We start from the raw sequence: 27,302 nt of genomic DNA on the forward strand, positions 1-27,302 counted from the left end.
ACTTTTGTAAAGAAAACAACAATAATCACAAAAAACTTAAATATAAATTCCCACCTCTTTTGATGACAAGCCATACCTACCTCGACATCCACGATCCACTGGTTCATCCTTTGAATCGATCGTTGTTAATAAAGACTAACTGTTAATCACACAAAAACTCTAAGAATCTATCCAAAAGGTTCACACAAGTCTCATAACATAATTCATACAAGTCTAACTAATGTTTCTAAGCCCATTATAACTTTACACTTTTTTCAATCTCTACCTTTAATGTATCTAAGGTTTGCTAATTCACTTAGATTGGTTCTATAGTTTATTATCTAGGTCTTATGAATATCCACAACTTTGTAGAAGAGACCAAAGTCTAATTCGGACCATAAGTGGTCCAATTCAACAAATTATGAAGACATGATACTAAGCCTAAGTTCTCTAAACAGGCTCATTAACCAAAAGCCTAGTCCAACTGGTAAACTGACAGTCTCTAATGGTCAAACTAATGGTCAAGGGTCAACTAGCAGTCAATGTCCAAGGTCGGGTCAAAGTCCTGGTCAAATGGTCAAAGGAACTAACTCAGTCAAGGTCAACTAAGTAGAACCGATCCAACTCGGTTTAATAGGGTCAAATCGACTCAGTCAGATTAACTGAGTCAGACAAGACTAACCTAGTTAGACATCTGACTTGTAAGGAACTCGGGGCAATCAATGGAATCAGCCCTTAATACAAAAAGAACTCTAACACCATCCCTGGCCGCACAACAGCAACACAGGCAACACTGCACAATCAACTTGAATTCCAGCAGCAGCATTGTCACTTCAGTCAATTACAGACAACATACCAAACACCAATAACCCTACCACTAACTCGAATTCCAACTTCATATCCATTTCTTGTTCTTGGTCTAATTTTAACTACAACCCAAACTTCATTTGTAGCACCAGTTCAAATCCCACTAATGAAGTTTGGGTTGTAGTTAAAATTAGACCAACTCGAATCCTCTAAGTTTCATAATCACTACTTGCATTTAACTTAGCATTTATCTAAAAGAACTTCAATCCACTTAAAATTCCGCATTAACATCTCATTCCTCCTTACTGACCTCTCCAAATAAGAAACTTAGAGGATTCGAGTTTTCAGACACAAAATTAGACATATTTTGGAAAGGAGATTGAAATCGTAAAAGTTGTAGTAGATTTGGGGATGGTTGATTCAGTGGATGCGGAAATTATGGTGGTGGTAAAGGAGAAAAATTTGAGCTGTTGTTGATAGGATTTTCCAAGGTAGAAACTTGATCGACAATGGAATTTATTGAGTTGTTGGTTTTCTTCACCATTGAAGATGAAGAAGCTCATAGATTTGATAATGAGTTATAGGATCGAGTTGGTATGAAAGATCCGGAAGATCTTGAATAAGTTGTAAAAAGAGAAAACAAATGAGTTGTGAAGATGATTTGTATAAGTTGTATTCAATCAAATAAGAAAAAGATTACATGACATGTCTATCTATAGCTAAAAACCAAAGAAGACTTGGTCCAACTAACAATAACGACTAACGGAAAATAATAAAAAAAAAACAGAATGGTAGTTTTCGTTAATAACACTGCTATTTGTTGTCAGTGAGCTAGCTGTTGGAGAAAAATGAGTTTTTAATTAAATATTTTTGGTCTTGGTATGGTTTGATCTTAGGACTTAAGGGTTTTATGAATACTCACTCATTTCCTTTGAGCAAATGAAACTCTTTAGTCCCACATTGGGTACACTAGAGAAGGATGACCACTATATAACCATTCTTTTATGGATAGTTAGACAAACAAGGGTGGAATGGGTGATGATAGATGGCCCAACACATGCTATATGCGCGTATATCATACACCAAGTCCATGTCTATCTACTCGAAATTATTTTTGCAAGGTTTTCTTTAAAAAATTATTTTCAAAATTATTTTCTTAAGCGTTTAATTATTTTCTTATCCTGAACACATCTCCCCACGCTGGTGGTTTATCATTGCTCTTCTTTAGTATACCCGCGAACTAATGTGTTAAAGGCAACTTATTGAACATGTAATTCTGCCTTCGTGAAATTGTTTATGGTAGAGTTGTTTTAATTCAGTATTTTAGTTGTTATTATTTGATACATTTTTTTTATAAACATTAATATTAGATAAAGAGTATTATTACATTAACTAGTTGGAAGCCTAACAAGCTAAGCTCCAACATCGTACTACTACATTAATTTGAACAGGTTGTCGTGCTAGCCTACCAGCGAGCCTCATGAGGAACCAAACAAGGGAGCCGAAGCGGATAGGGGGGCTGATTATGTCGTAAGGGGGGCAAGCTAACTCTACCTTGCATGTCAAATTCTACAATATTGCGCCATCGGGGACTCGAACCTGAGACCTCCTGGAGCGCATCAACCTTTGATACATCTAAAGTGTGTTTTTTTTTTGAAGAAAAAAAGCAAATTTTATCGAACAAAATACAGACACATGACTTAGAAAAGCAAGAACACTGAAACAACAAGCATACAACTAAAAGACTTCAAGCAAAACTCTAGTTTAACTGATTTTCCTAGATTAAATGACAAAAACAGTCTGAGCTTGCTCCCTAGCAGCTATATTTTTGAGCAAATGAGGAATGATCACTGCTAGATCTTGGTTCAGTCATCCACTGTTGATTACATTTATTTATACGGGCATGCTTAGCTAATGCATCAACTACCCTGTTACAGACATGATTGACAAACCTACAAGTAACTTCAGATAAACCCATAATGATAGTTAAGCATTCAGCCAATAGAACTTGATCTTCCCATTTGATATTTTCAATTTAATTCTTGTGCACAGCTTCCATAATAGATTTATTATCACCTTCTATTAGAACTTTACTTAAACCTTTAGTTTTAATCCATTGTGTCACCATCTTAAGAGCTAAAGCTTCTACCTGATCTACATTCCTTATATTTTTTGTCCAGGCCATGGCTACCACGAACTCTCTTGAATGATTACGAACCACAAAAAAAAAGACCAGCAAAGTTGGTATCAGGAAAAATGGATGCATCATTAAACAATCTAACATGTTGTTCATTGTTGCAAAATTTCAACACTAGTTGTAGCTTGCTCTAACAATTCGGCTATGTTTACGCCCACGAGGTAATGAGATGAGTACGAGTTACGAGTGTTTAGTCGGTTTGAGAGAGAGCAAGGCAAGTAATACAGGTCTCAAGGATGCTATGGAAAATGCTAGCTTGGCCCACCAAAAATCCCACCTTTAATAGATGCCTGGGCCCCACTTTACCGCATCCACCACCCCAAACTAAGAACTCGGCCACTTTACCGCATCCACCACCCAATACTAACAACGCGGCAGGAGCCGTCCATTCTCCTATCAGGATAAAAATCGGGAGAAACACTCGATGAGTGTATCACTTCCGAGGATGCTAAACTATCTACGCTCTCTCGGTGAAATGCCAGTGTGAGTAAAGCTATTAAATACAAGTCTCAAATTCTATAACTCCTTTTGGATTTTAGAGATTAGGATTCATTTTAGACTTTAGGAAATCTAATAACTGTGATTTTCTTTGAAAGCCTTTTGTCTCCCATCTTCTTGTAGAACTACAAAACAGAGTCCGCCACAAAAAGCATCAGCTTACCAACATTAGCAGTTAACCAACTTGACAGTCATTAATTCAATGTCACAAAAAAAAAAAAAAAAAAAAAAAAAAAAAAAAAAAAAAAAACAATTCAATATCACAATGATGACTCGTATGCTAAAAACTTCAAAATTGAAACCATATCTTTGAAATTTCAAAATCCATACTAGGCAGACATGAAGGAAGCTTCCATAATTCTCAAAAAAGAATAATAAATCACACATTTTTACACATGATCTAAATATGACAAAAAATCAGTAACTATGTCACTGCTCAAACAGAAAAACTCTATAAAGATGTGTTTACCACAATCCAATAAATTTCCACCAAACACCTCCAACACCAAGCCAGATGATAATATTGACAATAGAGATCACGAACCCGTATCCCCACCATTTAGCCAGAGGAACATAGTTTGCACCATAGAAAACAGGGGCGGAACCAATTCCATAATGAGTTAAACCTCCCATGAGGTTGGAGAGGAAAGCAAGAACCATAGCCGCGAAGAGTGGTGGGGTCCCTAGAGCGCTAGAGACAGATAGAAATGCTGTAAACATTGCACCAATATGAGCAGCACCACTAGCAAAGAAGTAGTGAGAGTAGAAGTAGAGAAGAACAAGAATTCCGAAGGAGAATTGCCAGGATAGACCTAGACCCCCAACAAACTGCAAAAAAGAAGGAGATGATGGTCGTGTTAGCTGACATTTGTTTAGATTGGTAATGAGCATGTCGAGTGGGAACATAATATCTAACTAATTAGCTGAACAATAAAAGTAACAACTCATGAGGTATAGAGAAGAGAAAAGACCTTAACAACAGTCTCACTGAACCAGGCGATCAGACCATATTTGTTAAGATAACCGGCCATTGCAATAAGAGCTGCAAACCACGTGAGGGTGTCCCAGGCAACTCCTTCAGCTAGGCACTCCTTCCACGTCACTACCCCTGTTATGAGAAGGATAGATAATCCAAGAATAGCAGAAGTGACTGCATCCACACCTAGCATGCCCCCAAAAATCCAAAGTCCCACCTGAGCATGATATAAACAACGAAAGGTGGTTAAGAACTGCATACTAAGACCTGGAATTTCAATAAGAAAAATAACTAAATTGTATCGATTTTGGCTTTCCAGCATAAAGTAGGGAACAAAAAACTTGTATTGTATGCGCGGAATAGAGGATATTCCTTACAGGAGCTATTGTAAACATTTGGATATATTTACATGCGTGATCCCTTGTTTGTAGACCAAACAACAAAGTTTACTGTGAATGTACGATTTGGCCACTACATTCCTCGATAACATAATACGAATCGAGGTCTTGACAGCATCATAACTGTTACCAGATAATACCCACTTAGAGCATCCACAATGGTGGAAGCTAAAATGGTAAAATTGCTAAGCTAAATTTAACTTTAGCAAAAGCATATAGGGCAAAACCCACAGCGGTCAAATAGCTACACGGTGAGACGTGCTTTAAAATCCCGCCTCAATGAGGCTCACTTTAAGATCCCATCACATGTAGTTTAATTAATAATGTAAATGCGTCCAGCATAATTCAAGAACTCGCTCCATAAACCAGGTGGATTTAAAAGGGAGCCTCGCTCATATGGTTTTACATATCATATGTGAGGGCGCTATCTTAACCCTCACCTACTATCAAGCTCAAGTTTAAATTTCGCCAAGTACCAAACATAATTTAAGAGACGCCCGGCCAAATTTGGCAAATGCTAAATTTTGCTGCCACATTTGGCATAGCAATTTGGCATTTTTGGCTTTTGGCAAGTTTAGCAACTCCCACTGCGCTTGGATTTTTATGCATAAATAGCATATATGGCCGTGACTATGGATGCTCTTACAACCGAATCTTAATGGAGTTCGGGATACACTATTGTTTTTTTACTTTTTTGAAGATCTAACTAATAACTTTCTAACTGGACAACCTTGTTCTACTCCCATCCTAGTAATCAAACAAGAAGAACAACAGCCTTTCACCCTCAAGAATCTAAACACACATAAGAGCAGTAAAAGAAAGTGGAAAGGAAAAGCATAAATGAGCGCACACAGAAAAACAAAGAAAAGGATTTTTGAGAGTTATACCGTCAGAACTAGAGTGATGGCCATGATGATCTCATTCTTGGACATGGGACCCATCTTCTCCAACCTCTCCTGTGCAAGTTTTGGCGCATCCGGACTGCTCTTCACTGATGGTGGATAAATGACATACAACAGTGCAGGAACAACAATCAAAGAAATCAAACCAGGCACAATTGCAGCCTTAGCCCAAGTAGTCCACCCAATCGTCTGTTGAATTGCATTGTAAGTCAAAGTGGCACTCAACGGATTTGCAGCCATAGCAGTTAGAAACATCGCCGACGAAATCACAGATGTTTGAAAACAAGTAAGCATTAACCAAGATCCTAACTTATGTTCTGTACCATCTCCAACATTACTACCACAAGCAACACAAAGGGATTTCACAAGTGGAAGAAAGATTCCACCAGCCCTAGCAGAAACAGAAGGAATTGCAGGTGCTAAAAGTGCTTCACTGAAAACCAAACTGTAACCTAACCCCAACGAAGAACTACCGAAAAGCTTCACAAACTGATACGCAATTCGATTCCCAAGTCCAGTTTTAATAAACCCGCGGGCAAAAAAGAAAGCAAGTGCAATTAACCATGGAATTGGATCACCAAATGCAGAAAATGCAGCAGCAAAAGTTAATGTTTTAGTAAGAACACAAGCACCTAATCCCATCAACGCAACAGCACCAAGTGGTAAAGGCTGAGTGATAATCCCAACAATAGTAGCAAGAAATATAGACAGCAATTGCCAAGCATTCTTAGTAACACCAGTTGGTACAGGTAAAAACCATATGATAATACCTGTAGCTATTGAAGCCAATAACGGCTTCAAAGAAGCACCTTGCCATGGTTCTTTTGGAACAACAACAGCAGGAGTTTCACTTGCCGAAGCCTTAACAGACAGTGATTGATTTGTTCGAGTCGTCGAATTTTGAGTCTTTTTTTTCAGTAACGGAAGAACCCCACCATTGATAAACTGATTATTAAACGAACTACTGAAGGAAACCCGGTTCTGAGATTTGGATCTAGAGATCGATTTGAGATTAATTATCGATGGGGACGATGATTTAATCGAGAAACAAGATCTGGGTTTGGAGATTGATGGAAATCCCACTTTGCAGGATGATGTGAGTAGGATTGAAGACGCCATCGATGGCGTTTTTGTGAGAGATTTTGCTCAGAGTTTTTTCTCAGAGCTGCATATATTGTTGCAAGTAACGAAACAGAACAGAGAAAAAAATGAAAGAGACTCTGATTTTGATTCCTGGTTTTAAAATAGAAAATAAATGTGGAGATTTTTGATGAGATTTTTATGGCTCTTATTTAGGGTGATTTTTGGACCGTAGGATCGGGGAAACAAAAATTGATTTCGTTATCTGCGAGGCCTGTACAGAGTGTCGCCTTACAAAATCCGACTAGTTCAGTCAGTGTAAGTGATTTCTTTCAGTTTTTATGGTTCAAATCAGTGGCAATTCGGAGTCTTTTAAGCATCTCCAGAGCCACAAGGACCACAGTTGGACATAATATAGACAAATAATACAAAAAATTACAAGTTTGATCATCGGAATTTACTAAGACAAGGAATCTGGTCATTTTTGGAACTACCTACTACAAGCACCAATTCTGGGTAACAAAAATTTTATACCAGAATTTGGCACTGCCTGAGGCAAATTCATATGCGTCTGCGCCTGGCTAAATGAGTTAGGTCTAGCATTTAAAAAGTCGGATATGATGTCAAAGTTTTATGACGGCATCTTTTGACCCTAAATAACCGTGCACATCAACTTCCTTCGTTAACACCAATGGCTGTTCAAGACATTTTCTGCTCGTATGCTAATAATTTAACCTCCTTGTGGATTTACAGCACACAGAATTATCCAAGTGTGCAGTAATATTTGGGTTTCTAAGGGTTAAGAAATGGGAAATGTTCATTTGGTCTTTTAGGTTTATCCCAGTCGAGAACCCATTGCAGGGGCTATGTGCACATGTGCCTCGTGATTTATATGAAATAACGGTGCCAACCATGTACATTGGCCGAGGTCAGAAATGCAACCATAGTTTTCGCCACTAACAAAAAATATTTGAGGTGTTCCCGTGGACCAGTTTCCCGTTGTCTTGTGCATGTATATATGCAATTCCTTTTGCTACACCAATTGTTATCTTTACTCTACCCTCCCAGTCTAGAGGTACCCTACCTTCTTCTGCAATAGAGAGTAGTCATCAGTGGATTAATTTTACCTTTAAATTTGTGCGTTGCAAGCTGCAAACAAAGGCAAGTGATTGATTCTCCCAAGCCACCTTCATGAAATCTCCGTTTGCTGCTTCTACTACAGCTTTAGCATCCATCTCAAAGATAACATGTTGAAGTTCCAGTTCCTCAGCCCAATGTATGGCTTGCATCAATCAATTGCATTCAGCTTCATCTGCCATTAGTCCATATCCAGTTTCCGTAACATTATTAAATTTCTTAAAAGAAGCATCAATGCGTATTGAATGAAATGGTTGTGCTGGTGGTGTTATAAACTATATCAGCAAAAGTAGCTGCAATGCCATTGCAGTGAGTCTGTTGCATGTTGCTTCCCGTAGAGAGATTTAAGAACTGCACACTGCGTATAACAGTAACTGGATCAGGTTTGATGTTATCAAAAACATGTCTGCAGCGAGCCTTCCATATCTCCCAGGCTGTATTTGCCATTTTAACTATTCAGTCTTCATCCAAGCTATTCATCCCATCTGTAAACCAAGTCTTGATCCAATCTTGTGTATTGTTGCTGGTTTCCTGTATACTTCTTCTTGCACCAGGTATAGAAGAAGTCCAAACTGCTCTTGAGAAAGGGCAATCACATAGAATGAACTCCAGTACTGCTTCATCACAAGTAGAACTGCTTTCAGTAACTCCAGTACAACTGCGCCTAGTCTAGCTCCACCTACTAAATCAGCCATTTCTTGCAGTGAAATATAACAACTTTGTGTAGCATAAAGAAGGAAAGGATGAAATCTCAAATCTTAGTGGTTTAATCCATTTGCACCAAGAGCTATCTACAAGAAGCTTCTTATCACTTGTGTCTGAAAGTCCTAAATCTTTCTTTACTAAATGCCCGTTTCGCCTTGACCAGCTATATTCGTTCTCTATTACCCACTTAGACTGCGACTGAAGGGCTCCAAGGCACCTATGACCCTGATCAATGTATATAATTACTGCCTATTTCATTTTCAGAAAAAATGCAAGAATATTAGCTTAGTCAGGTGGTCCCATATGTTTAATGCAAGATATATAGCTGTTTATACAAGTTGAGATTTTTGAACATCATTTCTTTTGTTGATTTGTTCTTTTATATTGTCTAGTTGGTTTATGGATGTTGATGCATTTTCTGCTAAGATACATTAGATTGAATATTGCTGAACTCTCAAGAGTTTTCGGCTGCAGCTATATGTTATCAAATTTCTGCACAACTATGCTCACGTAATGCTTATCCTAGGAAAGTACCATATGGCAGTGCAAGCAAGCTGACGTGTGCCAGTCAATAACATTAACTAGCATGGATTGCCTCAACTATGGACTTTGTACCTGCTCGGGAACAGACGGAGCTATTTTTTACTAAGATGATCATGTAAACCAAATGACTGCGTCTGATTCTTTACTGGAACGAGACGCTGCTGCATGATTCCGTCCAAGTGGTGTAATATATCTCCACATATTAGAGATGTATGGACAGGTAAAGCCATCCTTTCCTGGTAAGAAAAATGAATAGAACAGATTTCAGGGACCAGTGAGTAAAGCGAGTTTATGAAGTACTGAAGAATCAATATAGCATAAAACACAAGAAAAAAAATACTAAGGCTGATATTTATACCTGTAAGAAGTCGCAAACAACGAAGCAAAGTCATGGCGCTTCTGCATAAAGATGAACTTCTCATCAAGCAATTGATAGATAGACATTTAAGATCAATGATGTTAGAAAGTAATGCAGTTAAGTATTTATGAATCCTAACCAGCACTTACATGGTTCTTCAGTGAGTTGATTAGTACCAAGAAAGATAAAATATCAGTTAAGGATCAGATATACGAAGTAATTCATCTCATAATGTACCAAATATTAACCACACAAATGATGTATTTACAAAAAAAAAAATCTCTAATACAAACCACTAAAACTGAACATTCAAATACAGAACCCAGGTTTAATACAGGTGCAGTTGCACTGTTTCCTGTGTACTTACGGAAGAAGTTTCTTCATCTTACTGTTACTGTTCTTTCTAACCGTCTTTGAATTTTCTCCAACCAATGCACTTTCTTGACAGCAACATTTCTCTTACCTGTTACTGTTCTTTCTAACCGTCTTTTATCAGCTGTTGACGGCTTAGATTTATTGGAGCCCAGAAAGTGACCAACTACACCTCCAAAGAAATTTCTGACATTTCCATGTTGTTTGGGCTCGTTCTTGACCTGTGTTCTTCTGTTCACCATCTGGTCATTGCTTTGGCGAGGATGGAGTTTACCGTTACTTACAGGATTCGCAACGGAACGATGGTGAGCGTGGACAGTTTCATCCTCCTTGGATGATTTAACACCTGTATTATGACGGCCGGGATGGTGGTGGTGGTCGTCCTGATGATGGAACCCAAGTTTGTTCTTTATTCTTCTAAACCATCCCACCTTGTCAGTGGAATGATTTGATGGATGAACATTGGAACCACGACTCCTCCTATGCGAGTAGACCTCATCTGGTGATCTACTACGTGAAAGGGACCTGCTGGAACTACATGAATAATCTGGCGAACGGCGACGGTGATCCAGCGTTCTGACTCGTTGTGGATAATTAGGAATTATCACCCTTTAAACGGATTTAAAAAGAGATTTAAAATATTTCTCCTCAATCGTCTGTTTGATCACCGGAAGAAAAAAAAATCAGGGAAATTCCAAACCCTTTAAACGGATTGGATAAGAAATTAAGATATTTGATCATGAGTTGGATGAAATGTGAATGTATACCTTTAGTTGGGACTGCACAGCATGCTCCGCGATATTGTTTATCACCCTTTTAAACCCAAGTGTATCCTCATCTAACTGGAAAACAAACAGAAAGAAAAAAAAAAAAAAGGGTTTCAGAGGAATAAAATCAAACTGCTTGCCATCAGAATAACAAGATTCAAGAACAATTAGAACACGACAACTTAGAATCGAAATAGGGTTCTGATGGAGTGAAAAATCTTTTGATTTCCAATGCAAGAAAAAGAAAATAGGTTGAAACCAGAAGAGTAGGATTAAGAAATATTTAGGGATTCTTTACTTACTGTTGGCAAATTTCTTGAGATTTGGTTTTCATAGAAGAGTCGCCACATATTTTCAATGGAGCGCATGGTTTCTGCAATCTTATTTTCGGAATCCATTTTTCTTTCTTTCTTGATTTTAAAATATCGCTGAGAGAAGCGTGAGCCTACTGCGAACGAAAAGCAAATTATGCGGAGAGTTATTGTTAAAAGAGCGGGAGACTATTACAAAATAAAATGAGTAAGTTATGAGTAAGTATTGCAGGGTATTTATAATGCACGGATAAGTATGTGTCAATTCTTTGTGTTGATTGAAACATTGTTTGAAAAGACACTACTCTCTACAAGGACAACTGTTTACAAGATTAAGGATTTGTTCAAAAGTCTCCTCTCCTATTCAGCCAACTACCAGAGTCAGCTTGTAAGTCGTCCTGACACTGCAACTCCTTTGTGACTGCAATAGCAACAACAATGTGGGCAAGGAATGTTCTATATGCCCAAATGGTGGCCTTATATAAAGCTGTGTTGCTTATCATTTTCTCAACTATCTAGTGTAACTAGCAGTTCTGACTATAAAAAGTAGTAGATGGTTTGAATGTATAGTGCCTTGGCTTGATAGGCCGCTGCTGTTAAGAGGAATGCCAAGGTTTCCTAAAATCAATAATGGAGCAGCTGATAGTCTTGCCAAGTTGGCTAGATAATAATGGAGCCCTAATGGTCTTGCCAAGTTTGCCAGATCTAAAGTTTGTATACGCAGGTGTTCTCTGCACCTCCTTTTTAAGGGGTTTTGTAACTGGAATCATCAATTCACAACATAGTACACAAGAGATACAACACCAAACCGCAGCTCTGCTCTTCTACATAACATTAATTAATTTGGATCCTTACATTTTGAGTTGCATATAGTATGGATGGAATAAAGTTGAAAATATTTCTTAAGCATTATAAAAAATCAAAAACTGTAAACTGACGTCAAAATTCCCGTGAACAGGTTTCAGCTTCCATTCAAGTATCTCGTTTCTCTTTTTTACCACCCTTAATTTTCTTGGTTTTGGGTTTTTCTTCCCTCAGGGCTTTCCTTTTCTCTTCTCTGCAAGAGAGAAATATAAAAAAATGTGAAAAGAGTTGACCACCGTCCTTGCAAAACAAACAAAGCTAAACCCACATGGAGATCTGATGACACATGATACTTTGGCTAACGGAAAATTAAAACTCAACAGTTGCAAAGAAGCCAAACATGAACAGATTGTATAAGAAAACCAGATACACACCACAATATCATGTCATCAGTGTAAAATGTTTACCTGGCTTGGGCTATCTCTTCTCTAGATGGAAATTTCCTTTTCGGCCTGCGCTCCTTGGGCTTTGATGGGTTATTGCTCCCATTATTGAATTGAATGGTGTCTTTGCTCTTCTTAGGACCACTAAAATCCTTAGGTTGTTGGGATTTTACTTCCGGCTGGACTTTCTCATCAGTAATGCCATCAACAACAGGTTCAGGTGCCTGTTCCTCTGTCTCTGATGGCTCTGATGTTTTGGGAGGTTGCTTCATATTGCTCATCTTTTTCAACTGCAAAGATGTAACTAAGCTATTAAGTTTTTTCCAACAACTTCAAATAATATGCATGAAGACTACGTACATGACGAGACAAGTTGCAACAATACCTTGGCCACAAAAAAACCATCCATGTTATGAACATGAGGGTAAAAACGCCTGGTCTTGTCCAATGAGGGGTGGAACCGGTGCTCTCTAAAGCGAGTAAACCTGGAAGTAACCAAGAAGGTTAAGTGGGAAAATTACATTCATTAATGATTCACGCGAATAGTGAAATATTGAAGCTTACCCAGGGCGTCCAAAATCTAGCCCACATGGCACGAGTTGTACATCCCTCTTCTTGAGGGCATAATCTATTATCGCTTCATTCTGCAAGCAGAAAGTTTAGACTGTTATGTAAAAAAGAATTAACACATTGGTTATGACTTTAACTTGAGAATCACACAAACCTCTGGAATCATTATAGAGCAAGTTGAGTAAACTATGTATCCGCCAGATTTGGAATTAGCATCCACCATATCAATGGCTGCAAGGATCAGTTGCTGCAACAGAAACGTGAATTAACAACAGGTTCATACATCATAAGCAATAACGATGGAGACAAGAAAACCAAGTAGAAGCCACTATAGAGGATGATCAAGATAACTCAGATGAATGAAATGTATACAGGAACGCCAACCAAGATGGCATGAGAGTAGAAGGGTTAATTAGGTGGCCAGTGTTCAAGTTGAACCATCGAAAACTTAGTTTTTGAGCACATGCACATTACTGAAAGTTTTCGTGGGTACAACTTGAACACAGGCCACCTAATAAACCCTTCTACTCTCATGCCATCTTGATTGGCGCTAAGTTTTCCCTCCTAATTTGCCCATTCCTACATACATTTCAGCACATACACATTACTGAAAGATCAGGAATTTGATATCCATGTTTGAGCTTATATGACTCCAAAATGGAGAGCATTCACAACTTTCAGAAGCGGTCAACTGGACATCCATAATTCAAAACCTGGGTATCACAGAAACTTGCCGCGGTAACAGAAAGAACGAATATACCTTCTGCAAGAACACACAATTTTGTATATCTTCCAAACTTTTTGATGCTTTAACTGATTCATCTTTAGATATAACCTGCATCGTGACCAGACTCGATAAGCTCCTATAAAGTGATATACATATAAGAGGAACAGTAAATGAGAGACAGGTGCTAAAGAAAAAGCCAAGGTCACTTACTCCAGTCCCGCTGCAAGGTGCATCCAATAACACTCGATCAACAGTGTTCATCCCCAATACCTTAGGGAGCTGAAATTAACACATCTCATTAAATACCTTGATGGAGAAATTTCAGAAAGATGAAATTTGTCTCGCTCCAAAACATGATCGAGTTATACAAGGTTCCAAGGTCAATGATTTAAATTTTACGCAGATCTTTAAAAACACTTTCACCAAAACATATGTTTAGTAATTCAACATTCAGTAACTGCAACCATCAAACTTAACTCCTCCCCCTTGTGGACATGTATCATATTATGTTCCAACATACGAAACGCTGAACCCAAACGAACTTATATGCGAGGAATAATATTCTTTACAGGATAAGAACCTACAAATGAAGTAATATTCTACTCCCAATGAAGAAAGAGATTGTTTTGATATTTCATCAGCAGAACATTTGAAGTGGGATTCTACAACATTAACCTAAAATAGTATGTGAAATGTGCATCCATGAAAGCCATATCAAATGTCTATACATAGGTTCGAAATATTCCATATCTAGTAGGGGCGTGTGACTCAATAATGTTATTCATAACTCAATAATCTACTTTTGCTAAATAATGATAAGAAAAATCAAACATACCTCCTTCCCGTCGTAGTTAGAGACAATGGTGTTAGTCACTCCCATCCGTTGCAAATTTGCAGTAAGTGACTTGAGTCTAGACTCCTTTATCTCATTTGCATAAATAATTCCTGATGAAACAGCCAAAAAAGGGAGTAAGAAACTGGGCATTGCAAATAAATACAGGGAAAATCATGAATCTGAAAGGGGGATAAACAAAACTAAGGACAGACATGTAAATTCCGATGCATACAGGATACGAAGTAATGGATCTATAAAAAGGATGCATGCAATAATTGTATATTCACAAGTCATAAATGTTTCTAGATTGAAAAAGGTTTCACTTTGTGCAGTCACCTGCTCTAACTTATGGTATTGTCCCACTATCCTGATAACAGCATCTCATTAGTAAGTAGCACAGTATGTGGACAAAAATCAGAAACTAGTTTTCAACTAGTCAAGATGTGAATTTTTGACAAATGGTAAGACACCAGAAAAACCTCAATCCGAGGCCATGAGTATGTTCAGTTTTGTTACCTATCCTTCATCAAATATTAGATTTAGCATACTAGCATGTTTGATTGGACATTCCTAAATAGGTAAGGAAATGAAATCTTAAAATTAAATGTGAATAAAAAAATCAATTTGGTGATAGCTCATTCGTAGTGAAAGTAAGCCATTTATTAAAACTGTAGCAAGCTAAAATATTCGGATTGACAGACGCTTTACAGGAATAGTGAGTGACAAGCGCATACCACTATTCTTCATAAGAGCTGCAACATAGGTTGTTTTACCACCAGGTGCGGCACTGAAAGAGAAGAAACGACAAATATATGGCATCAAATTTAAAGAGCAAACTGGTGGTTGAACAGCATGTGATGTACATAAGTTCTAGGAGACATGAACAGTCCAAGAAGACTACTTTTCCTAAAGAACTAAATAAACATTGGAAATCTGAATAAATAAACACATTATCATAAACTAAAGCGTTTGAGGTCCAAATTTAAGAAGTATGCTCAACTGTACTACATTCTGTTTAGTGTTAGTCAATGGTGAATCAGTACGAAAATAAAAATCGCAATAAACTAAGAAAGTACCGAGGAACAATGTTGTTTTACTTACGCCATATCTACCACCCTTTCATTTTCTTGAGGAGCAAGGGCCATACAAGGTAAAAAGGAGCTTGCACTTTGCAGCTGCATATGAACAAAATGTAAAAATTATAAGCATCCAAAAGCCACACACGAAGAATGTTGCAACACTGTCGTTGTCTAGTTGCAATGAGAAAAGAATTACCATGTAGTAACCAGCCATGTACTCTGGAGTAGCACCGATGGGAACTTGAGAGTCATATACGACCAGTCCAACCTGTTAATGATAATATAAGGTGACCCGAATTTATTGATGGAAACTAAATGAAAAATCAGCCTAGATTCCCTTTATTACCTTCGACCACTTGCTTAATGGATCCAGGTTTACTCCTCTGTTTAACAAAACATCTGCTAAATCCCGTCTACGAGCCTATAAACAAACATGAAGTCAATATTCAAACGCAGTAAGCAAGAGCGAAAAGCCCATAAAACCTAAAGGGGAAAGTTCAGAGAGCATATTTTCCTATTATAATATGCTGAGAAATATCCATGAGTAAGTGAATATGTTTGCACCTTCAGGGTATTTGTCCTTAGGCAAATGGGTCGAGGCTTTTCATATGCTTCAATAAGCTCTAGAAGTTCAACTACTGGGAACATCTGCAGACAGATAAACATACCACATTAACAAAAAAATGGTGCCAACTATCAAAAGCTGAAAAGCATGAAGCAGTGAAAAGAAAATGAGAGGCAGTTACAAACACAAATACTTAGTTATCCGTAAAGTTTTCATTACCTCAACAAGAACACCAATCAGGAACTCATTGTAACCATAGTAAGAACTCAAATCCAACTGAAGTTGCTCAACATAATCCTTCCTCGACAGTCCCTCCTGCCTCAAACCCTTAAAATTGGAAAGAACTCGGACAACTAAAACCACCAAACAAAAGCAAAAACTGTATTAGCTTAAGAGTTTTAAAAAAAGAATGGGTAGAAACAAAACAAGAATGGCTATGCTTACTCTCTTTTATTCTTCGTTGAAGACGGGTAAGATCAGGCCGAAGCTTCTCCTCTTCAAGTTCCTGAATTTGTCCAAATACATTAATTTTAAGCTCAATCATTAAAGTGCATTTTAATAACAGAAACTCTGTAATTAAATGAAAACTGCAATCAAACCTCTTTAGTTGGCAATCGGAATTCATCAGTATCCAACCCCATTTGTATATTAGTCACAAGTTCCTTTCTAGAATCATCTTGCTCTTTCTCCCTTTTACCTATAATTTTTTCTGATTTCTTTTCGGGATCATCATTATCAGAATCTGAATCAGAATTATCAGAATCTTCATCTGAACCCACATCCAATTCTGAAGCTTTTTCTGCAAAAATCAAAAACCTAAACTTAAAATCATCGTACAATCACTAAAAAATTACATGAACACTAAAAAGCGAGTTAAAACTGTACCTTCATCATCATCGTCTCGTAGAACATCTTTGGAAAGGGGGTCATCATCATCAACATCTGAAGACATATCTGAAAAAGATTGACCATCAATTTCCTCTTGTTCTTGTTCTTCTACTTCTTCTTCGTTTTCTTCTTCTTCTTCTTCCTCCTCCTCTATTGAACCATCAGAATCGTCGGAATCTGATAGTTCTTCGGGTTCAGGAACAAACTTCTTCTTTTGCTTCTTCTTTGGTCGAGCCTGTGGTTTTCCGCCTTTTTTCTTACTGAGTGATGTTGGCGTCGGTGGCTTTCCACCTTTTTTCTTACTGAGTGAATTGGGCGCCATGAAATCCAAAGATGGAGGAGACACAGAGATGGTAGAGGTGAAGTTCAGCTGAAGAAGACGAAGAGCACAGATTTTAGGGTTGTGCTGTTTTGTACTAAACCCTAAACGAAAGAGGTTTAAAAGAAATGGGAAAGTTTTATACAAACGGGTGCCGCCGAGTTATTAGAACCGGTTCGGTTCATGTCCCATTCTTTCTTTGCCTACTAGGGTGTTAGTCCTCAAGGGAGTTGGGTGTAGTTTGGTTTTTTCCTGTTAGTCGTGGGGGAATTCAAAGGAGTCTCTCGAAATCTCTGTTAGTTGTGGGAGAGTTTAGAAGAGTCTCCCGAACTCCCTAGAAAACCCTGTTAGTCGTGGGGGAGTTTGAAAGAAACTCTCAAACTCCCTGTTAGTCGTTAAAATTAGAATGCTAGGGAGTTGGTGTTTTTGGGGGAGTTCTGGGGAGTTCTAGGGAGTTTATAGTGTATTTTTTCCTCACTCCAAATCTCTCAAAAAAGTAGAGATTTCTGGAGAGTCTCTCAAACTCCCCACACTCAAAACACCAAACTCTCTCAAACTCCCCACACTCTCTTACACTCCCTCAAAATCCCCAAGATTCAAAATACATTAAACTCCCCCAAACTCACTCGTGGACTAACCCCCTGTACTTCTTTTTCTTTTTTATTTTCTTTTTTACCTAGCATTTTTAGGGGCCACCCAAAAGGAATTAGGGGCCAACAATAAGACAAAATAGGGTCACCTAAACCTAAATGAAAGCTAGCCCTTATCTCGTATATTTCGTAATGGCAAAATTGCCCTTCCACAATCGGTAGTTAATACTACAATCGGTAGTTTAATTACAATCGGTAGTAAAGTGTTTTTTTAACCTCCGAATATACTCAATTTTCGAATTTTAGTACTACTATATTCGGTAGTAAATTTAACTTCCGAATGTATATTGACCCCAAAATGAGATTTTTCCAAAATTCTAAGATTTTCAAACTTTGGTACTACCATAATCGGTAGTAAATTGTATTAATTTGACCTTCAAATATACTCGATCTTCGAATTTTAGTACTACCATAATCGGTAGTGAATTTAACTTCCGAATGTATATTGGCCTCAAAATGAGATTTCGCGAAAATCCTAAAATTTTCAAACTTTGGTACTATCATAATCGGTAGTAAAGTGTATTACTTTAACCTCCGAATATACTCAATTTTCGAATTTTGGTACTACCATAATCGGTAGTAAATTTAACTTCCGAATGTATATTGGCCCAAAAATGAGATTTCGCGAAAATCCTAAAATTTTCAAACTTTGGTACTATCATAATCGGTAGTAAAGTGTATTACTTTAACCTCCGAATATACTCAATTTTTGAAATTTTGGTACTACCATAATCGGTACTAAATTTAACTTCCGAATATATATATTGGCCCCAAAATGAGATTCTGCCAAAATCCTAAAATTTTCAAACTTTGGTACTATCATAATCGGTAGTAAAGTGTATTACTTTAACCTTCGAATATACTCAATTTTCGAATTTTGGTACTACCATAATCGGTAGTAAATTTAACTTTTGAATATATATTGGCCATAAAATGTGATTTTGCCAAAATCCTAAAATTTTCGAACTTTCGTGCTACCATAATCGGTAGTAAAGTGTGTTACTTTAACCTCCGAATATCTACCGATTGTGTTCATGGCCCAAAATTCAAATTTTTAAAACTTAACAAAATTTCGAAATTATCTACTTTCACAATCGGTAGTTAATGGTGTTCATTATCTACCGGTTGTGCGTAACTTTTAGTACAGAAAAATTAAATTTTTTGAATCGAAAATAATCGGTAAGTAAAGTAGATTATTATCTACCGATTATGTTTCTGCTACTACAAATCCAAGAACATCAACCATAATCGGTAGCTAAAGTAGATTATTGTCTATCGATTATGTTTCTGCTAGTGTAAATGCAAGAAAATTTTCGGATCAAAATTTTGATTTCAAGTAATCAAATCCTAATTTTGAATCACAACTACTATCATCTATTCGTTTTGTTTGTTTAACTCTTTTTTTTTATGTTCTAAATTTCAACTTTAAGGTTAATTGAATTTTGAGTTTTAATTTTAAACAATCAATCAAAACATTTGTTTGATCGACGATCTTTGTTTTCAATCAAAACTAAAATGATGAAAAAAAATCCCATGGGTAGAAAAGAGAAGAAGAAAAGGAATGATACGAGGGACATATGTATTGATTTAGTATAAAGGTAAAGGGTAATATAGACACTTTACTATTTTTAAGACACCCCTTAACCATCTTCAATGGATGGGAATAAAAAGGTGGCCCCTAATTCCTTTTGAGTGGCCCCTAAAAATGCTAGGCTTTTTTTACCATGAAAGCAACATTTACGGTATAATGAATACTCTCCGTACTAACAAAGTGATGCTTTCACTTTTTCGATTTTTGACCTAATTTTAGGAAAAAACGAAAAGATTACAAGTTCGTATTTGGAGACTAATTGTTTTTAGGAATCAAAAATTATGTTCAAACTTGAACATTCATTTTGTCTAGTTTACGAATGAATAGTCTAGATACAGTCCATAGAAAACGATTTTCCTAAACTTTGGTCAATTAAAAGATGATATTCAATGATTAACTGATGTTATTTTTAATTTACAGTAGCTATAGGAATGTGATAGATGTTGAACATCTTTTGAACTACCCTAGTGAGAAAATGATGAAGTTATAATATCGAAGAAGAAATTATTTAGTTAGTAAAAAATGCTGCTAATAGTGATTAGAATGATCATGAACCAGATGATAATAGTTTTATACTAGATGTGGTTGCGAAAGAAGCTCTTCAAGAAATAGTCACCATGAAAGAAAAAAAATACTTGCTAGAAGAATTTCCCCCTGTGAGTTGTCATTCGCTGCAAGGAAAAAGAATAACAAACAAGACAACCTTTACTAGAAAAAGGTTGACAAAGTCTTAAATTTTACGTGCCAACCTTTGTAGGGTTTAGATCTTCCAATATTTGGATTAACAAGTTAACCAGATCAAGTCAAACAGAACTACCATATTCAGATACTGAAGAGTACCACCAAATGATAGCTTTCCTTTCTAAATACAGCTAGCAACAACAAGTCTATCAAAAGAAAACTAGATCTAATCGGATCCCAGCCGATCAAGTTTGTACACGAAGCAGATCACAAGGATACGAAACCAATAAGGAAAATCTTCTCGTCTTCAAATCTTTAATAGTCTTTTGTACATGCACAATAACAAACTTGATTCCAACTTATAATCAACCACACACAAAACGAATTCTGTTAAAAATGGATGATCACAAGTCAACATAAGATCTAAAAACTGATTCTCTTGATCTAGTTTGAATGACCTTATGTCATAAGAGAAGGCTCTCAAAAATAATCAAACTAGGTGCAATCAAGAGTTAACAACCGTTACTCAATCAAATCAATAATCTAAAACTAAAATAATAATGCAGATTTTAGTTTCCTGCCAATAGTAGTAGTAGACACTTCTTGATCCCAAAGAAGTCTTTAAGCTAGCGGACGTAAGAGATTTCTCCTAATTAGGTTGTGTTCCTCTCCAAAATAGTATTACAAGTAATATTATTAGTCGGCTACAACAATGACTACGAAACGAAGTGCCTGCCTTGAGACAAGTTTGTGAGAAGAACAAACTTTACTATTTATAGACCAATGTAGTTTGGACACTAAGGAATTTCCATTACCGAAAATATTCTTAAGATATGCAATAAAACACCTAAATTTTGTTTTGTCTAATTCCAAACAATATCCAACTGTACAACCGAAATTTCTATTGGACAACTCAATATTAGCTAGCACTTAATTAATATATCTTTCTAGAGATACGTTTTGCTTGCTGATGAAATAAAAACATATTCATTCGAATATCTTAAAAAGATTCTCAAACATTTTCGGTTTGGGATATCACCTTGAGTATCAAGGAATATCTTTGAACAATTAATAAATAAGATTTCATTTCATTTTCAAATTACTCATTACGTCGACATATCGAGCTTTCCTATTTTGAAAACCCAATTTCCAAATCACACAAACCTTAAAGTGTACGTGACTTACTGAAATCAGTTTTGCCTATTAGGGTCGGTTCTACCTTGACTCCCAACATAGGTTAGGATCAGTTCTACCTTGACTCCCAATATAGGTAGGGATCGGTTCTAATTTGACTCCCGACATAAGTTAGGTTCGATTCTACCTTGATTCCCTATATAGCTTAGGATCGGTCCAACCTTAAGATCTTCAGTGAAAACCGGACCTTTAACCCTCTTGATTTATTTCAACTACGAAACAAGTTCGTAAGTCTACTTCCTTAAACTCATGTAATTAAACATAGTTTTCTAGGTATGAAATCAAACCTATTTTCACTATACAATCTAATAAAAAGTTATAAAATATTGATGTCACAATTACAAAGTTCAAAAGATAAGCATTATACTTCGTAATTCAATATACCAATATATAGCATTCATAACTATTGATATATTATTCCTTGACACTTTGATCACAAAATGTTGATCAAGACTCTTATACTAGAGTTTCATGTATATAACTTGGCATGCTATATTTTCAATCTAAAAATGATTGAAAGCTTACAATATAGAAATGAAAACAAGTCAAGTCACGTATTACTAACCTCAAGTGGAAAGATGATGTCATCATTGATGTTGATACGTCTTCGGAAACTTCAGGTCTTCAGAGTAGTACTTGTAAGTCTCAACATTTCTAGATTTCTTACTCTAACCTAACAAAGTTGACTATAGTAATCTAATCAAGCGACTTATACGTTTTGATACCGCAATCGCACGACGTCTAACTAGTAGACAACAACAACTACAGTTCGAACCCATAGGGAGCAGTGGAAATATCGAACTAATATTCTTTATTGACTAACCATAAATGATGTTTTGGGTATTTTTAAAATTAAGAATTTAAAAGAATAAAATTAAAAATAATTACTTAAACGCAACGAGAAAGAGTTGGTAACCAGGGTCTACGGTATCCAGCATTATTTCTATTCAGTAATGAAAAGAATACATAATTATGTATTTGTATTTATATCTTTCTTCTATTGCAACACCTATTATTGGTATGATTTTATCTAATTTAACTTGCATCTCCTACAAAAGCCTTAAAACAATATTATTAGGCAAATAACGAGTACTAGTTAATGTAATTATGGGTATAATTGTGTCGCAATAACGTGCTTATCAAATTCCCCCACACTTACATTTTTCTTTTCCTCGAGTAAACCAGAAAAAATATCCGCTCCACAACGGATAAATATCATGCAAATTTTTTATACCCGCTCAACAGCTGGATAAAAATCAATTTTTTTATATTTTATTATTAATTATTTTTCAGTGAAATTTAATTGAGAATTCCTAACGAAAATGAATACCTACAAAAATCTAAATGCTTAACCACTCCCTCACACTTAAACATAATATTGTCCTTAAAGCGATTGAGTGATCCAATGTCAAAAATAAGATGAGAAATTCATAATATGTAATATGCAACAAGCAGACAAATAAAAGATAGGAAAGAAAACAAACCTGATGGGTTTACTCCCATGAAGAAATTCTTTTTGTATCCCTGCATGCGCACGCAAAGAATCTCAAACAGGATGTTGATACACCAAAGTAAGCTGCCAAGCATATATATAAAGTCTGAAAAGTTGGGGATTAATCCAATAAATTAGATCAGCTGCAAATATGAACCTGCAAACACTAGAAACCTCCAAAAAATGTGTAAATTCATTCCCAATAGAAAACTATAAGTGATACTCAAATAATGTATGGCAGGGATAAGTAAATCACTCCTATAAGAGTTCAAGTTGTTTGACAGTTTCCATTCGCGGAGCATGCTTTAAATCAGCTGAAATACATTCGGTCGACACATTATCTTCACAAAAATTAGAGGAAGCAATATATTGAAAATATAAAAAGGTATATCAAATTATCAGACTCAGTATAATGGTTTAAACCTATATCTAGTGGTTCAAGTTTATGAACCTATATCTAGTGGTTCAAGTAACTCCTAAATTTGGTTATAAGTCGACGAAAATAACTTCCTTTGTTGAATTACCTTGATTAACCATTGGAGGACACAATGCATTGGCAATGTCAACAAGCATAGGATCTTCAGAGTCAGCAAAATGAGATACGCAAACAGATACAGGTTCAAATTCATCGGTGCAAGTTATCTGACCAGTATCAAATAACATATCCACATAAGCATTCATAAAATCATTATATGGACCAGCGAAGAGAAGCTTAATGGAGCAACAATATCATTAATAATTGACCCATTATTATCTGCAACTAAGTGACTTATTGGAATATCACTATTCAAATGACTATAATGTATTTCATTATGAACCTCTACTGTATCTAAGTCGTTATCCTTAACAATTTCCAACAGATGTCTTTTTGGTTTTTTTCGTAACTGAATTTCTTCTCTAGACCTTTACAAGTCTGCTGCGGGGGGATAAAAGACTGCAATAGATATTAAGAAGCACCATGAAATTAATTCAAATTCTTAAAAAGAGAACCCACACTGAGAAATTAGCATAGAAATATACCCAATCTCTTTTTCCATTGACTCGCTGCCTCCTTTATATAAACCAACCTTCCGTGAACTCGTGTCGACACAATTTGGCTAGGTTGTCATCTGCCTCGACAAAATTGTGATATTTGGACAATTTTTTTTTTATTGTTCACAGTGTTGATTACTTGATTTAACCTGAACACTATTATCACATGCACAAGGAGCAATATAATTCTTAGGGCCACTTGGTTAGTGAATTGGTTAGATAATGATGGAGATATATTAAGTATGAAAGAAAAACATACAGATGAAGAGATTTTACTACAAAATATTTGCAAGATATTTAAAGGGTTAATTTACCAAAGAGGTTTAAGGTTTAGACATTTATAGGTTTTAGAAATAAGACTTAAGTGAATTACTAGTGATAGAATTCAAGATGGAGGAGACTTTCAAGATGATGAAGATTCAGTGGATATTTTAGGAGGAGACTTTTCTGTCAAGAAGTGTTATGAAGCCCGAATTCAGGATGGAGGTGTTTGTGAATTTGAAAAGTATTTATGGAGAAAAGGCATCCCACCTAAAGTTAGTTTTATCCTTTGGGCTAACTTTCATGATTCCCTTCCTACTTTGAGTATGTTAAGTCACAGAAATATTATTGTGCAGAGTGTGTTGTTTAGTATTTGTAAGAAGGAAGAGAAAACTGCTGATCATGTGTTTCTTCACTGTGAGTTGGCTCATAAGGTTTGTTCTCATTTTATTAAAGCTCTAAAAATTGATTGGGTTTATCTGGATCTGTTTTGTCTCACTTTCAAGCCTGGAGTGGTCTAGATCTTCAAGGGAGACGTAAAGAGGTGAATAAGAAGCTGAATTATGTTGTTCTTTGGCACTTGCGGAATGAGATAAATATTAGAGCTTTTGGTGGAAGGGGGAGGACGGATGAAGAGAAGTTTTTTTGGTTATCGAGCAGACTCTAATTTTGTAGTTCTTTGATGAAGATGTGTTTAAAGATTATGATGTAAATCAGATTATTTTTAACTGGGAGATTATTCTGCATATCTAACTGTGTGTAGACTTGTCTCTTGGTTTTGTACAATTTTTCATCTTTCATATAACCTTCTTTTAAAGAAAAAACTAGTGATAATTAATAGAATAAAAGTTAGTAACAATTAGTTGTTAAAGATATTTTTTCAAATCAAAACCGTTAGAAGATCTCTTGCCAATCAAAACTCCTCAATAACTACACTGAATTATCATTATTGAGTCCAACTTTGTGCAGTCCGGTTCAACCCTTCATGGGTTTGCTAGATTTTCTTCAACCGTCACATATTATTCTCAATTCTTTTTAATTTTAATTTCTTTAAAAAATAAAAAGTGTATCGGGAATTATTAATCCTATTATTTTGCACATCTCTCTATAACTCCATTGTCAATTCCTCTTATTCTCTTTTTCTCGTTGTTCCATATAATTTTACAAAATAATAGAAGTAGTAAGTGAAAAGCTGGGGGTACTACAACCACACCCAATATTTCGATTAACAATCTGTATGGACAAACTCTAATATACTTATAAGAGAATCAACTAGACTCAATCTTAATAAAGTATATCAAAGAGTTATATCTCTCTTTCTCGATTCAATTCTTACTCAATCAAATAGAAATCTGCGAGCCTAATTAAATACAAGAGAAATCACTTGAACGGTACCAAAAACCAATGTTCAAGTATCAATCAATGTAAATCAACAACTAAAGGTTGGATATTCTAATTGATTGATTCAAACGCACAACCTGTGATATTTCAATTATATAAAAAATATAATGCGGAAAAGAAATAACACAGACACCAGAAGTTTTGTTAACGAGGAAACCGCAAATGCAGAAAAACCCTGGGACCTAGTCCAGATTGAACACACATTGTATTAAGCCGCTACAGACACTAGCCTACTACAAACTAACTTCTGGACTGTAGTTGAACCCAAATCAATCTCACACTGATCCAAGATACAGTTGCGCTCCTTACGTCTCCGATCCCAGCAGGATACTACACACTTGATTCCCTTAGCTGATCTCACCCACAACTAAGAGTTGCTACGACCCAAAGTTGAAGACTTTAATAAACAAATTTTTATCACACAGAAAAGTCTACGATAATAGATAAATCTGTCTCCCACAGAAATACCTACGAGTTTTGTTTCGTCTTTTGATAAATCAAGGTGAATAGGAACCAATTGGTAAACCAGACTTATATTCCCGAAGAACAGCTCAGTATTATCAATCACCTCACAATAATCTTAATCAACACAATGAAAGAAGATATTGTGGAATCACAAACGATGAGACGAAGATGTTTGTGATTATTTTTATATCTTGCCTATCGGAGATATCAATCTCAAGCCAATCGTTATGATTGTACTCAATACGATAGAAACAACAAGATCAGATCACACAACTACAAGAAAGTAGTATCGGTATGACTTCACAATCCAATGAAGTCTTCAAATCGTTAACCTACAGGGTCTCGAGAAGAAACCTAAGGTTAAAGGAGAATCGACTCTAGCTTATACAACTAGTATCACACAGGAGGGGTGGGGATTAGGTTTCCCAGTTGCTAGAGTTCTCCCTTTTATAGTCTTTCAAATTAGGGGTTGCAATTAATGTTAGCTTAGTAACAAAGCATTCAATATTCACCGATAGATGAAAACCTGGTTATCCATATGAGCACTTTCATATCAACCATATTCTTATTTACCATAACTAGTTCAAATGACTCAAATGAACTAGTTAGAGAGTTGTTCAATTGCTTAGATCTTATAGAAGTATACAAGACACAATCGAAGCAAAAACGATTTGATTCACTCGAATCGATTCATGAACTTTATAGCCACGGTTTGCAAACTTGCATTCCTTAGTTTATACAAGTATAAGTTCACGAATAATCGTTTTTAGAAAATAACCAACCTAAGTACGCGGACTAGGTACATCGACTTAAGTACCCGGAATAAGTTTGTAAATGGTTTACAAACTCCAGCAGATTTTCTCGGGAAGAGAACCTCCGATAGTTCGCGAACTGGGTTCGCGGACTCTGTTCCGGTTTTCCCGATCAACAAAGTACGCATACTTTGGTTCAAGGAATAAGGACTTATACATATACGTGTTACCGCAAAATGCTTATATCCAACAATGGTTATATAATCTAAACTCTCATTTCAATTATTCAAACATTATTAGAGGATGTTATATAGTTGTTGTTCACAAACTATTTTTCGTCAAAGCCATTTTCAAGTAATTGAAACATAATATGACTTTCGTCACTAAGTAAAGATGAACTTGTCCAAAGAGAAATCTTACCAACACATATTTCAAGAAATAGATAAGCGAGATAAACTCAGCTCGAAATAGCAAATGTGTATAATCAAAATCTATATAACAAAACGATTTTTATCTCAAGATA

General features: G+C 36.1%; 2 protein-coding genes across 2 annotated transcripts; both read right to left on the minus strand.

The window, feature by feature from the left end:
- Window positions 1-3,759: 3,759 nt before the first annotated feature.
- On the minus strand, window positions 3,760-6,999 carry LOC113348453 (dicarboxylate transporter 1, chloroplastic-like). The gene is made up of 3 exons (XM_026592225.1): window positions 5,743-6,999; window positions 4,453-4,674; window positions 3,760-4,309 (listed from the first exon to the last, which is right to left on the minus strand). The coding sequence occupies exons 1-3, from the start codon at window positions 6,874-6,876 to the stop codon at window positions 3,947-3,949; spliced, it is 1,719 nt and encodes a 572-aa protein (XP_026448010.1). The 5' UTR covers window positions 6,877-6,999; the 3' UTR covers window positions 3,760-3,946.
- Window positions 7,000-11,826: 4,827 nt separating this feature from the next.
- On the minus strand, window positions 11,827-17,354 carry LOC113348454 (25S rRNA (cytosine-C(5))-methyltransferase nop2-like). The gene is made up of 17 exons (XM_026592226.1): window positions 16,939-17,354; window positions 16,653-16,852; window positions 16,498-16,558; window positions 16,273-16,406; window positions 16,053-16,136; window positions 15,835-15,909; window positions 15,685-15,756; window positions 15,511-15,584; window positions 15,144-15,196; window positions 14,410-14,519; window positions 13,785-13,853; window positions 13,608-13,682; window positions 13,002-13,094; window positions 12,842-12,921; window positions 12,663-12,762; window positions 12,302-12,567; window positions 11,827-12,087 (listed from the first exon to the last, which is right to left on the minus strand). The coding sequence occupies exons 1-17, from the start codon at window positions 17,261-17,263 to the stop codon at window positions 12,003-12,005; spliced, it is 1,956 nt and encodes a 651-aa protein (XP_026448011.1). The 5' UTR covers window positions 17,264-17,354; the 3' UTR covers window positions 11,827-12,002.
- Window positions 17,355-27,302: the final 9,948 nt, after the last annotated feature.

Source organism: Papaver somniferum, chromosome 2, assembly GCF_003573695.1.
Source record: "Papaver somniferum cultivar HN1 chromosome 2, ASM357369v1, whole genome shotgun sequence".
Taxonomy (NCBI): domain Eukaryota; kingdom Viridiplantae; phylum Streptophyta; class Magnoliopsida; order Ranunculales; family Papaveraceae; genus Papaver; species Papaver somniferum.

Excerpts from the sequence above, each read along its gene's own strand:
- LOC113348453 (XM_026592225.1), bottom strand. The coding sequence starts at position 6,876 with ATGGCGTCTTCAATCCTACTCACATCATCCTGCAAAGTGGGATTTCCA. Across the intron at positions 4,675-5,742 it reads CCATCACTCTAGTTCTGACG|GTGGGACTTTGGATTTTTGG; the intron begins GTATAACTCTCA and ends TATCATGCTCAG. Across the intron at positions 4,310-4,452 it reads TCAGTGAGACTGTTGTTAAG|TTTGTTGGGGGTCTAGGTCT; the intron begins GTCTTTTCTCTT and ends TCTTTTTTGCAG.
- LOC113348454 (XM_026592226.1), bottom strand. The coding sequence starts at position 17,263 with ATGGCGCCCAATTCACTCAGTAAGAAAAAAGGTGGAAAGCCACCGACG. Across the intron at positions 16,137-16,272 it reads TGATTGGTGTTCTTGTTGAG|ATGTTCCCAGTAGTTGAACT; the intron begins GTAATGAAAACT and ends ATCTGTCTGCAG. Across the intron at positions 13,683-13,784 it reads CACCTTGCAGCGGGACTGGA|GTTATATCTAAAGATGAATC; the intron begins GTAAGTGACCTT and ends GTCACGATGCAG.